Below are 13,628 nucleotides of genomic sequence, written 5' to 3' on the forward strand. Positions count from 1 at the left end.
CAGCTGCGTCAGTGCCCATTTCATCTTCTTTTCTCTACCTCTCCATCATTTAAATGACCTGTTAGCATCCTGTTCTCTCAAGGCACTGCTTTCTGATAGGAAAGTAAAAATGGAATGTAAACTAGGGTATAAGTGATTGATAACCATCTAATGTGTGACTCCAAAGCATGGCATATTTGCTGTCCTTAGTACCTAAAATCCAAAAGTATAAATGACAATGCATCTTTGGTATTATTGGATGAGAAGTGTAAAGTAGTGCCTTCTGGGGTATGGGGAGGGTTGCTTTGCTTTCCCCTCTCCAAAGCAGATCCTATAGGTTCCCATGTTCTTGTATGCTCTATCTGCAAAATGTCCACCCATCAAGCTTTATGAGCTTGAACTATGTTAGCATTTTGTTTCAAGGCCAATGAGAGGAATTTCAAGAAATAGAAATAACGGTAACATAATTGTTGAAAATTCCTGGTATCCCTTGGAATATCAAAGAGGGGCTGCGATAAAGCTAGGATGCCTGTGGAGATCATGTTGCTTCTGCCTGTATTATAATGCCCCCAAATCAGCAAAGTACCTAAGTTGGGTGAATAAAAAATTAATAATGGAAAATGTTAAACAATAAGAACATTACATACGACACATATATAAAATTGAAATTATACTGAGGGGATGTGGACTATTCCTCATCATTTCCTGATTATTTCTGTTTTGGAAACATACTTAGATTATGTTAAATTGAGCAGCAGCAACTAATATTTCATATTAGTATTGATGCATGGATTTGGTTAGGGTACATGCCTGCATTGAGTAGTATCTTTTTTCCATTGTTTCTGAATGCTCCTCACCATGCCTTTCTGGGAAACCAACTTTCTATGTTTTGCAGTTTGTACTTCCTGGGTCACCTTTGTTTGTTTCACTTTTTTTTTCATTCCGCAATATTAAGTTACGGGAAAAAGTATTGGTGAGCAAACTCACAGGAGTGCAGATAAGGAGTTTTGCACAGATTACACAAATGACAAGCTTCTTACAAAAGATAAGTGAAGGCCAGGAGATTTGGAACTCACAAAGAGGAAAAATAGGGCTGGCCTGCCTGGATCAGTAATTGGAATAGTACAATTTTGGTCAAGAGCAGCCCTAAATAGCCTCCCTACTAAAACATTTCTCTTTTACCGGTGTCCTTTATTGCCTGGAATATTAATTTTGTGTAGAAATAATTGTCATCAGTTTAACTGCAGAAATCCTCCAGGTTATGATAAGTATTATCTCATAAGGGATGGCCTTCCAAAGTGACAATTATCTGATAATATCCTCTGAGTTCCAGATAACAAAATTCTCTTCCTTTGGTCTTCCTTTGGTGAGTCTTTTCCAGAGAAGTAAAGAGAGAGAAAGAATAACTTCTCCCTGATAGGATGCCATAGGGCGTAGGTTCCCAACCCCTGGGCCACACAGCAGGAGGTGAGCGGCGAGCAAGTGAGCAAGCATTACCACCTGAGCTCTGACTCCTGTCAGATCAGCAATGGCATTAGATTCTTCTAGGAGTGGGAACCCTATTGTGAACTGAGCATGCAAGGGATCTAAGTGGTATATTTCTTATGAGAATCCAACTCATGCCTGCTGTTCTGAGGTGGAACAGTTTCATCCCCAAACCAACCCCCTACCCCTAGGTCCATGGAAAAATTGTCTTCCACGAAACTAGTCCCTGGTGCCAAAAAGTTTGGGGACCACTGTTGTAGTGGCTCTAGAAAGAGAGAACTGGACACTTGTAAACCAGGAACCCCTTCAGTCCCTAGTTTCTGGATAGGAATTCAAACAATATGGGGACCTTTACCAAGGCCAGAACATTTATGATAATCATCCAAACATCAGAGTATCATAGGTTAATTTTGAATAGATGTGGTTTTTAGTCTCTATCTTTTATAGAAAAGATAATCTGTGCCTGGAGGAGAAGCAAGATAGGATCAACAGTTAACGCTGACACCCCTTTCTTGGCAAAGCTGTACACTAGTCAACTTGCCTTAACCTGGCCCATATTTTCCCCTATTTTTGTATTCTCCTTGATATTGTAGATTATTTTAAATATTCTCAATGATGCTTCTTTATAGTCCTACTTCTATCCCTTGTAGTGTTGCTTTCTCATACCTCATGTCTATCTTTACCTGAGTGCATTGTGGCTCAAATCTACCGCTGTCCCATCAAGATGCCTATTCCTTCAATATTCAGAAGATTCCCTCAGATCTCAACATGTGTTAAGAGTAAACCACATTATTTAACCTAATTCAGACTAAGCCCAGTTTAACATGTGTCCAACCCTTCAAGAGATAATGTGATTTTTAAGGGAGGCTTGCTGTTTCAAAGGAATGAGCCTCTAATGATGAACATTTAGGTAGTGCTATGAGATATAGGTTGGAGGGGGCAGTTACTGCCATTCCTGAAATTAGAATATATAGGAAACCATAAACAGCTGCTGTTGACATAGCTCTTGTACCCACCCTATGCTCCATTCCTTTGTGAACTTTTCCTTTCCGTTAAAGAAAACTTACCTAGTCTGTGTCCTAGCTCTTGACCCCTGAAGATGTTGTCAGTGGGCTGTTGCTCAGATGTTAATAAATGACAACTGTTTAATATTGTACAAACTCGCAATAAGTTTAAAGGACAGAACCTGGAGAATGATTGGACATAGTAAAAGAATAAAAAGGGTTAAATATGATCCTGATACTTTGTGCTTGGAGCTAATTCTGCCTTCAATTATAAAAATGCATCTTCTATTAATTTATGCCCATGTAATTGAAAACAAAGCTTGGCCTTTAAACAATTGCCTTTGTATAGCCCTAATAAAATCACTCTGTGGAGTTTTTGTCTACTACTATGAAAGGCCAGTTTTTCACTTTAGGTATTTCTGAGAATGCATTTTGGGAGAGAAAGGATGGCTCTATCAAGAGTCATTAATATCAAATTATCCTTACAAGAATGACACAGTTGTAATGTTAGATGAAATTGACACTATGGCTCTCCATTGGGGATTTTTTGCACTGCCAACTTTCTTTAATCAAAACACAAGAGGAAATAAGTGAGACATATTTAAACACTTATAGAAAAAACCAAAATTCCCAAACCAATGAGGTAATTAATTTATATAGCACATATTGGAATAGGTTTTTATTTTTATGCCTGTGTGTATGAAAGAGAGAATGAATGTCCAGTAATTTGGCACAGTCTCAAAGTGCCATAGAGTTAACATCTTTGTTATAATATCAATAGCTGATATTTATTTAGCATCTACTACATGTCAGATACTTTTGGGGGGACTTTAAAAATTATTTTTAAAATTTTTGTGCATACATAATAGGTGTATATATTTACGAGGTAAACACACTTTTACTTGTAAGTTTCTAATTAATCCTCACAACAATTCTTTGAAGGGATTCCTCCTGCTACAGTTCCTGTTTTTCAGATGAAGAAACCAAGATACAGATAGGCTAGGTAATTTGCCCAAAGTCACAAAGGTAGAGCTAGGTTTGAACCCAGATGATCTTACTCTAGGGGGTGTATTCTTAACAGTTGCACTATACCTATTTTTTTTCCTAGAACTCTCAGCTTCCAAAACAGATTCTTCTAAGCTTTCTAGACTACTAAATCATTGTTCTTTATATATTATTGTACTAAGCTAGTAGTCCGGTTGAATTTTTCAGTCTGTAATTACATATTCCAATTTTATAACTAAATACCTGCAATACAAAAACATAGAAGTGTGCTTGTTTCACTTTCAGTTAACTTTTCTAGATATAAATTATCAACTATACATTTCAAATATTTTGTCTAGTTTATTATTCATTTATCCTGCTTGGTGATAGTGAAACTTGAGAATCTTATATATTGCAACATTGCTTTAAAATGAGCTTTTCTTTTTCTTTTGAAATACATTCTTTTGTATCTATTTGTCCCTTAGTGTCTACTCAACATAATATGTGGAAGATCACTGAGAATCCCCTCTGGAATGAGGAGTGTGTTCTTTAGTTACCCTTCTCATTCTTTCTAAATTTATCTATTTCCCTTTGCAGCTCTGTGTAACCTTCAACCCTTGGAAGCTCTCTTCGTTATTTTGCGGGAATCTGCTCCCACAGTCAAATCCAGCGGATGGTAAAGATGAATGTCTTAATCTCTTAATTACATTGACTTGACATTTTTATGTTAGCAAAGAAGTTTTAATTCATTTGATCAGTCCTGCTGCACTATCCTTGTTGGACAATATTTCCTAAAATCTAATATCTTAACTGGGAGGTCTAAATGACCAGTTTTCATTAAGAGGTAGCTAGCCAACTATAAATAAGTAATATCCTCTATAGTATTTTCTGATGGTATTACTGTACTGCCATCAATGGGCATGTTCAGTTGTTTCCCCAGTAGTGGGATGAACTGATGGCAACTATTTGTGAAGTTTCTTGTGTTGCTTATATAGGCAGTCAGTTATATGCAGCCCTGTTGATTAGTACATTAAACCAAACACACACAGACCTAGAGCAGAAGACTTGTTCTCCCAGGGCACTTACATGCCAGCTAAACTTGGGAATCCTTCTCTCTGAAGCTTGTTGATCTTGTACCTGAAACTCTTGCTTATTATTAGTTTTTATTGCTTTCCCTGGTAGAAGTGGTGACTGTGATTTGATTGCTAACATTCTGCATTGGAATTCAATTTAACCCTTCCCATGGATTCAGTTTTTATGGCCACGTCTGTTTTCATGGGTCATTTTACAAGATCAGTTAGTCCTGGTGCTTTTAACATCCTATTTTTGGATCATTATATTCATTCTTCTGTAGTTAAAACTGCATATAGTCAAATGAAAAATACAGAGTATGACTGCTGTGGGCCGATCAATCTAGTCTTGCAGACTACATATATCACATTAACCATTTAATCATCATATCTGCATTTGAGTTTTTACCAGGTACTTACAGTTAACTCATTGAAGTTTCTACTGTAATTTAGATGGAAAATGCTATTGACTCTTGCTTCTTTTTCTGAGGTCTAAATGGCCTCACTTTATAATGTATGTTGCCAAACTGGAGGATATTTGGCAATTGAGAAGACAATAATACCTAAAGGCAACGCTCTCCAAATATGATTTTCAGAGAGGCATGTGGGTGGTGGTGGGAAGAGGTCTGACAGGCCTGAGAACACTTTTTTTCCTCTCTTTGACTCATTTTTTAGGTCCCGTAAGTTCCACAATTTCATGGAAAAGTGTACGATAAAAAATTTCCTGTTTCGTCCTACTTCTGCAAACATGCTTCATCACCCATTTGTTCGGGATATAAAAAATGAACGACATGTTGTTGAGTCATTAACAAGGCATCTTACTGGAATCATTAAAAAAAGACAGAAAAAAGGTAGAATCTGTTAAGTTTTATTTTACTGAAATGAATATTCAGAGTTTATTCATGTATTGTTTCCAGGAAAAAATAGGATTTGTTTAAGACTTAGATTGAAAATAAAACTTCTGAGGCCTTTGATATTTAGTTTTGCCAATAATATGCCATGTGCTCTTATTTAATTATCTCTTGCGTGCGTGCGTGTGTGTGTGTGTGTGTGTATAGTTACTAATTCTTGCCAGTTACACCTGGCAAATGTTCATATTTACGAAGACCTTGAAAGCATCCAATAAAGTTTTGTGATATGCCAATTTTAAGTAACTAACTAAATAAAATAAATAAAAGATAAAAGGTAACAAAATTTATATCTTGCTTTTTTTTCAGCTGGTATTTTGACTCTACAAGAGATAACTGGATTTGTAATTAACCATTTATTGACTGCTAATTTTGAAGTAGTATTTGTGCACCATACAAAGCTTGTTTTATGTACTAAACTCCAAATATAAAATATAATTAAAGGAACTAATTTATACAAATAAACATAAACTTCTGTCTGTTAACAAAAGTGAAGTTCTATTAAAAATGGCAGGATTTGCAGTGAGCCAAGATCGTGCCACTGCACTCCAGCCCGGGTGACAGAACAAGACGCTGCCTCAAAAAAATAAAAATAAAAGTGCCAGGATGAATTTTCACCAAGTCCAGAAGAAGCCCCTGAGAAGTCCTAACTTTATATGTTACCTATTCCACATTTGATTTTGCGGACCATAGGCAGAGTTGAGAGTAACAATGGAATGTAACTGGGAAAACTTGAAAAAGCAGGCATCCTCAGATCAGCTGTGGGATTGATTGTAGTGGGGCTTGTTGTATCTATACATGTATCATGTTTTGAGGCAAGGAGCAGCAAGAATTAATTTATTTACCTATGGTAATGAAGTTATTCAGCCAACATTACAGAGGCCAGCCACAAATGGGTTCAGGAAAACCACACATCTACTTGGTAATTTGCTAATTTCCAGAATTGCAAAATTTCCAAAATGTTACCTGTAGGAAAATTTCCATTTATATGGAAGTTACACTAAAGATATAAGTATAGTTGCCCTGAACATTTTAATATAGGAAATTCAAAAGAAAACTCTTGTTTGTAATCTTCTATATTTCAGTAGTCACAGTACAGCTGATAGAAAGAAGCTGAATGTTTTCAATGTGTTTAGTGTAAAACACAGAATTAAGAATTTGCCTTCTCATTGAAAAGACCAAATATCAACCTCAAGCCATAAAGTCCTTACATCTAGAGCCCACAGCTGTAAGCCATGCTCACCACTATTTAGAGTTTCTCTTGTCTCATTCTCCCTTTGTCCCATTCTCTCTTCTTTCTCTTTAGAATTGCAGAAATCAGATTGCTAAATTTTCTTTTCTCTGTTTAGAGAAATTAATCTGCATGCAATAGCTATATTGTGCTGCAAAAGTGGGCCTAGAAACTAGAATATGGTCTATATCACAAACCAAGTACTTTTGAAGGGCTACCTTCTTGCCCTTGTAATTCACTCCACATCCTAAGAAGCAGAGGGAACAAGGTGATTAAGTGGATAACATGCTTATCTGCTGACTGTTTATGCATTATGTTTTTCTCTTCCATAAAAAAAGGAATACCTTTGATCTTTGAAAGAGAAGAAGCTATTAAGGAACAGTACACCATCAGAAGATTCAGGTGCGTTCCACAAATTGCATATATAATTTGATGATAGCAATTCACATAAGGCCGTTGATTCCATACTGTTGCCTGTGGTTCAGAAAGACTTAATTCTGATACAACAAATAACAAATCTCTGTTTTTAAGAGATACTGAGCGAAAATGTGAGAATTCTTTATTACTACCCAAAGACTCCTTAATATCTGGCAAGTGAATGATCAAGTAGATATCATATTTCATTAATAATTGAATACATTAGTAATACAAATGTTATCTGCAGAATATTTCAGACATTAAGGGAATGATTTCAGAAAGGTTTACTGAAGGTATCTTCATTGCAGAAGATGTCCATCTTTTAAAGTAAAAACAATGCCTCTGAATGGCTTGAATGGCTCCATTCCACTAAAAATTCTAATTGTATGCCAATCATTTGTGTGTTTATTTTAGAGGACCCTCTTGCACTCACGAGCTTCTGAGATTGCCAACCAGCAGCAGATGCAGACCACTTAGAGTCCTACATGGGGAACCCTCTCAGCCAAGGTGGCTGCCTGATCGAGAAGAGCCACAGGTCCAGGCACTTCAGCAGCTACAGGGAGCAGCCAGGGTATTCATGCCACTGCAGGCTCTGGACAGTGCACCTAGGCCTCTAAAGGGGCAGGCTCAGGCACCTCAACGACTACAAGGGGCAGCTCGGGTGTTCATGCCACTACAGGCTCAGGTGAAGGCTAAGGCCTCTAAACCTCTACAAATGCAGATTAAGGCACCTCCACGACTACGGAGGGCAGCCAGGGTGCTCATGCCACTACACACACAGGTTAGGGCACCTAGGCTTCTGCAGGTACAGGCCCACGTATCCAAAAAGCAGCAGGCCCAGACCCAGACATCAGAACCACAAGATCTGGACCAGGTACCAGAGGAATTTCAGGGTCAAGATCAGGTACCTGAACAACAAAGGCAGGGCCAGGCCCCTGAACAACAGCAGAGGCACAACCAGGTGCCTGAACAAGAGCTGGAGCAGAACCAGGCACCTGAACAGCCAGAGGTACAGGAACAGGCTGCCGAGCCTGCACAGGCAGAGACTGAGGCAGAGGAACCTGAGTCATTACGAGTAAATGCCCAGGTATTTCTGCCCCTGCTATCACAAGATCACCATGTGCTGTTGCCACTACATTTGGATACTCAGGTGCTCATTCCAGTAGAGGGGCAAACTGAAGGATCACCTCAGGCACAGGCTTGGACACTAGAAGCCCCACAGGCAATTGGCTCAGTTCAAGCACTGATAGAGGGACTGTCAAGAGACTTGCTTCGGGCACCAAACTCAAATAACTCAAAGCCACTTGGTCCGTTGCAAACCCTGATGGAAAATCTGTCATCAAATAGGTTTTACTCACAACCAGAACAGGCACGGGAGAAAAAATCAAAAGTTTCTACTCTGAGGCAAGCACTGGCAAAAAGACTATCACCAAAGAGGTTCAGGGCAAAGTCGTCATGGAGACCTGAAAAGCTTGAACTCTCGGATTTAGAAGCCCGCAGGCGAAGGCGCCAACGCAGATGGGAAGATATCTTTAATCAGCCTGAGGAAGAATTGAGACAAGTTGATAAAGTAAGAATTTTTGATATTTTTACTCTGAGTCAAAAATGAAGAGAAAATGTGATAGCTCATGTGGATGTTTTTCTCAGTAAAACCAAATGAAATAAATATTCCTTGTGTTCTACAGAAGATATACTAAATAATTTGTACTTCAAATAAATTTTCCTGAAATTTCTAGATAATTGTGACTAAATATGAGAAAAATATTTTTCAGTATCTCTACTGAAATATAGCTTTAATTATTAGTTTTCTGTCTATTATTCTTTAACCAATAAAGTGTCAACAAATGCACATTAAAAATTACTATTTTGGATCTTTAAAAATTACTTTCATAACTTAAAATTTCAAAGATAACTCATCAAAAATAAGCACAAAACAAAATTTGCTTTTGTTACTCCAACCTTTAAGTTAGTTTATTCTTTCTTCCAACAGAATGTCGAACTATACTATTTGAGTGAATTACACTCATTTTTGTACTACAGATGTTTAAATCAAGGTTAAAATGAGAAGGCAAAGCAGTTTCCAAAATATTTTGTATATGGTTACCATATTTATTACTTGTTTCACTAATGTGCTGCCCATTTTACATAATTAATCAATTATGTGGCCTCACAGAACATGAAACAATTTACAAATTATTCTCTGTGTTATAAGACCAACAGGTTCGTATGCCCACTGCATAGTAACAGACCAATTACACATGCAGCAAGGATGCAGCAGAAGAGTTTAATGATCAGCAGGGCATGGAGTGAGGAGGTGGGGAGGAGACCCTCAAATCCATCTCCTGGAGGAGTTCTGGGATGGGGTTTTTAAAGGGATTGTAGAGAGTGAGGTGCTGGATAATTGGAGTTGTTGATTGGTCAGGGTAAGGTTGATGGTTCTTGAAATCATCAGGATGTGGAAACTGCATTTTTTGGTGAGTCAGCCTCTTGTGGGGTCCTTCAGACCAGTTGGCGTCAGTGGGGTCCTTCAGACCAGTTAATTGACAATAGTTTCACTGGTATGCAAGACCTGAAAAAATATCTCAAAGGAAAAACAACATTTCATAATGTTCAAGTTGTTATCTACAGAGCAGTTAAGGGGAATGATGACGTTGCAACAAGGTCTATGTATTCTAGGAAAATAGGCAACAAACATCTATTGAGGAAGGAGGTCAGAGAGCAAGCTGACCTAAAGATTAATGCTAAACGTGCTGCAAGCTTGGTATATTTTTGTTTTTTCCCCTCTCTTCTTCTGTGATTAATTTTATAAGTTAATAAGGGTGGTTTCATCTGTACCCTTTTGAAATGTGGAATACAGTGTGTTAAACCCCATTTTATCTAACAACAGTCACTAAAACGTAATTGTTTCAAAAATCCTTTAATAAAAGGTGAATATAATTTTACTGGAGTTATTGAATTTAATCTGGTGGATTCTAAACTGATAATGAGGAATTATGGGCTTGATAACAAATTAATGAGGTTAGATAAGGTTAGGGGAGCAGTTGTTTTCTAATACTCCCCACATCCATTTGTGTAAAAGGAATCATTGTGATGATCCTAACTTATACCCTTTTATCCACATCTATTTACCCAATAATAATCGTAGTAATTACAAATGAATTTTATCTGAGTATCTAGATAAGGAATTCTTTGAGTTTGTGCACATTGAGCCAATTAAACAAATGCTAATTTGTTGACATGTTTAACATGAGAAAAGGTAGGAGCAGCAAGAGAAGCAAGGCCCAAAAGGGAAAATGGATGTCTAGCTCTCAGAGAAAAAGGGAACTATAAAGAGCAAGAAACTAGATGGAGAAAAGGGAGGTTTAAGTCTAGAATGGTGACATTTGGCAAAAACTAGCTCATCTAAAATGCTAATGATTATTCTCGATGAACCCTAGTAATCAATTAGATCTAATGGGTTTTGCATTTATGAATAAGACTTTTATTGATCTCTGAAAGATTCAGTGATACCAGCATGGCACACACTTATTGTCATTTATTGTTTTAAACATATATGTGGAAAGCCATTCTAAAATTTTTAAAAGTCAATAAATAATAGTTACCAATCTCATGACTCTAGGCTCTTGTACAAGCATTTATATCTTTATATGTGGTCATTGAAGAAAATATAAAGGAAAAGAAAATTATTGCTAATATAGTCAAAGTCACAGATCTTCGTGATACCTGAAATTTTATTAGAGTTGAGAGACATAGGTGGGTGCTTTAAGTCACCAGCAGGAAACAAAAAATGTATTTTTATTAATCTTTCAGTTGAAGAGATAATATTGATTGGATTAAAGGGGAAAACAGTTTCCTAAAGTCCTAGATCTCAATTAGGGAGAAATATTTGCACCACTGTATTACAGATCTTCCATTGCTCAGGAAGACCAAACTTTTAGGTTATAATAGCTTGCTAAATGTGACAGTTAGTTTGGTGTTATGAGTCAATCAAGTTTTAGGCCAGAGATTCTTAACCTGGACCGTGTAGATGAACTTCAGGAGGTCAGCAATCCACTAGAAAATATATGTAATAGGTGTGTTTATATGCAATTTTCTGTGGACAGTCTATAGCATTTCTCAGATTCTGAAAGGGATCCAGAACCAAACAGTATTAGAAACTACTGGTTTAAATCATTTTTAATATTTGGATATTATTCTTTTAAATTGTGTATTATTTTAAATTATAGATTATATAATACATATAAACAACTTAGCATTAAGATGATGAAGTTGTTCCTATCACTTGCATTTTAACAGCAATTAAAACAATTACTTTCCTTTTTGTTTCAAAGGACAAAGAAGATGAATCATCAGACAATGATGAAGTATTTCATTCGATTCAGGCTGAAGTCCAGATAGAGCCATTGAAGCCATGCATTTCAAATCCTAAAAAAATTGAGGTAAATTTTTCAATATGAGTTGTTGTGACATTAGTAAGAACCCAGGACAGTGGTTCTTAAACTTTTTGGTCTCAGTGTCCCTTTATACTCTTAAACATTGAGAACCTTCAAAAAGCTTTCATTTATTACATAGGTTGTATCATTTGATATTTTATTTATTAAAAGTTAAAACTGAAAAACATTTAAAATATTAATTCATTTAAAAGTAATGAAACTATTACATGTTAACATAAGAAACACATTTTTAATGAAAAAACTGTATTTTCCCAAAACAAAATTTTAGAGAGATTGACATTGTTTTACTTTTTTGTAAGTCTCTTAAATCTATCTTGCTTAATGAAAAACATCTGGATTCTCACATCTGCTTCTGCATTCAATCTGTTGCCATGTGTTGTTTTGGTTGAAGTATACGAATAAAAGCTGGCTTCTCACATATAGGTAGTTGGAAAGAGTCAATTTTCATAGATTGCTTAGATAATTGAGTAAATTATTGAATAATGTACCAAAACTAGGGAAGTGGAATCTAAAACCATATCAATGAAATGTTGTATATTCAGTTAATAATAAAACTCATTGATCTATCTTATGCTATGAATAGATGTTTTGCTTATGCATGATTTTTAACTTCATGCATTGGTCAGTTGGAAAATATTGGTTCACTTTGTATGTAGATCTTCCCAGACATTTACATGTTTCATTATGCAATATCAAAAAACAGCATTTGTTAATGTCACCATCAAGTTCATCATAAAAGTTACTGAGTATTGTTAAGTTGTCAAGTGCTTGGTGGGAGATATGTTTGAAAATTCTAATTTTCCTTTGCAAGCTCAAATTTTATCATTGCTAAATTGTAGCATCAGTTTTTTCCCCTTAAATTGACAGGTTTACTTTATTCATTAAAAATAAAATGTCTACCAAATACCCAGAGTTTAAATAATCATAGTTTGTCAGTCTTTCTTTAAGCAAAAATATTGTACATGAAAAATTCTGGCAGTTTCGTTTTGTAACACAAACATACAAATATTTTTCCTTGATTAGCTCTGGTCTGGAATGCAGTTTGTGACAGGCTCTGGGACATTTAATCTATGTTTTGTTTTGTTTTGTTGTGTTTACAATTATAAGAATAATTAAGTTAGTCCTAGTGTCCACTTTTGACTTCTGTTTTCATGACTATATTAATAGTATCCTATTTAGAACATATATTGGTGAGGCCGGAGTTGTAGGTTTTCTTGTCTAGAAAAGGTAGCATCATCATCATAGCCAGTATTCCTAATAGCCAGCCATCTAAAACAATCTTTTTGTAGATTGTTTTGAACAATCAGGTAGATTAGGTGAGTGTGTGAAGAACTCAAACTCTTGCTTCATTGATGGTGGGTCAGGAGCCTCACTGTTGCTCCTAATCAGCACAAGATGTTACACAGGAGTCTACTATGAAGTCTTTTATGGACAACTCTCATTTTTAAGTACAATTCCCCTAATACTAACAGTCCTCTGAAGTTAATAACAAAGAGTATTGTTTTATAAATACTAACCACTGGCAGAGGAACATAAGCCAGACTGTATTATATAATTAGAAGAGGCAATATGTCTTTTTCTTTGCCTTATTAAATGATTTTACTCGAACTCACAGGTAATAATTATTACCTTAAACCTGACACTTTAAGCAGGAAATGTAATGAGCTGTGTCTGGTTTGAAATACATCATTATCTTAGTATATGCTATTCTTACTAATCATTTTCCTCTCCCCAGTTTTGAAATTAAATACAGCCAATTTATATTAGGAATTATATTTTTTATTTTTGGCCATTACCTATTTTGAGTAATTTTTGCCTCCAGTAATGTCAATAAACTTCCTAAGATCAGCTTCATAAGCCAAAAGTCCCCGACTGGGTCATATGATACCAATTATATGAAATGAAAGTGGAAAAAAATAGCCAGATGCTTACCCTCACCTACCTGTCTCTCGGAGTGTAGAGAGAGCCTTGATAAGTCACTTCATAAAGAAAAAATAATGTACTAAGGCTACTCTAGTTTCTAGAAAGTATAGAATGAGTTTATCAGCATGCATATGCTAGATTAAAAAAGTAACACTCTTAAATTTCCTTTTTAA

At 36.0% G+C, this 13,628-nt stretch overlaps 1 protein-coding gene across 4 annotated transcripts in view; it reads left to right on the forward strand.

The window, feature by feature from the left end:
• The window catches only part of NRK (Nik related kinase), a 136,870-nt gene that overhangs the window by 81,450 nt on the left and 41,792 nt on the right, over positions 1-13,628 (forward strand). For all 4 annotated transcript variants that reach the window (XM_054544921.2, XM_024241091.2, XM_054544922.1 and 1 more), the window contains exons 10-14: positions 4,050-4,128; positions 5,198-5,373; positions 7,000-7,063; positions 7,493-8,648; positions 11,410-11,517. In XM_054544921.2, the coding sequence (XP_054400896.1) occupies positions 4,050-4,128; positions 5,198-5,373; positions 7,000-7,063; positions 7,493-8,648; positions 11,410-11,517 (1,583 nt within the window). The remainder of the gene's footprint in view (positions 1-4,049; positions 4,129-5,197; positions 5,374-6,999; positions 7,064-7,492; positions 8,649-11,409; positions 11,518-13,628) is intronic.

This window comes from Pongo abelii, chromosome X (assembly GCF_028885655.2).
Source record: "Pongo abelii isolate AG06213 chromosome X, NHGRI_mPonAbe1-v2.0_pri, whole genome shotgun sequence".
Taxonomy (NCBI): Eukaryota; Metazoa; Chordata; class Mammalia; order Primates; family Hominidae; genus Pongo; species Pongo abelii.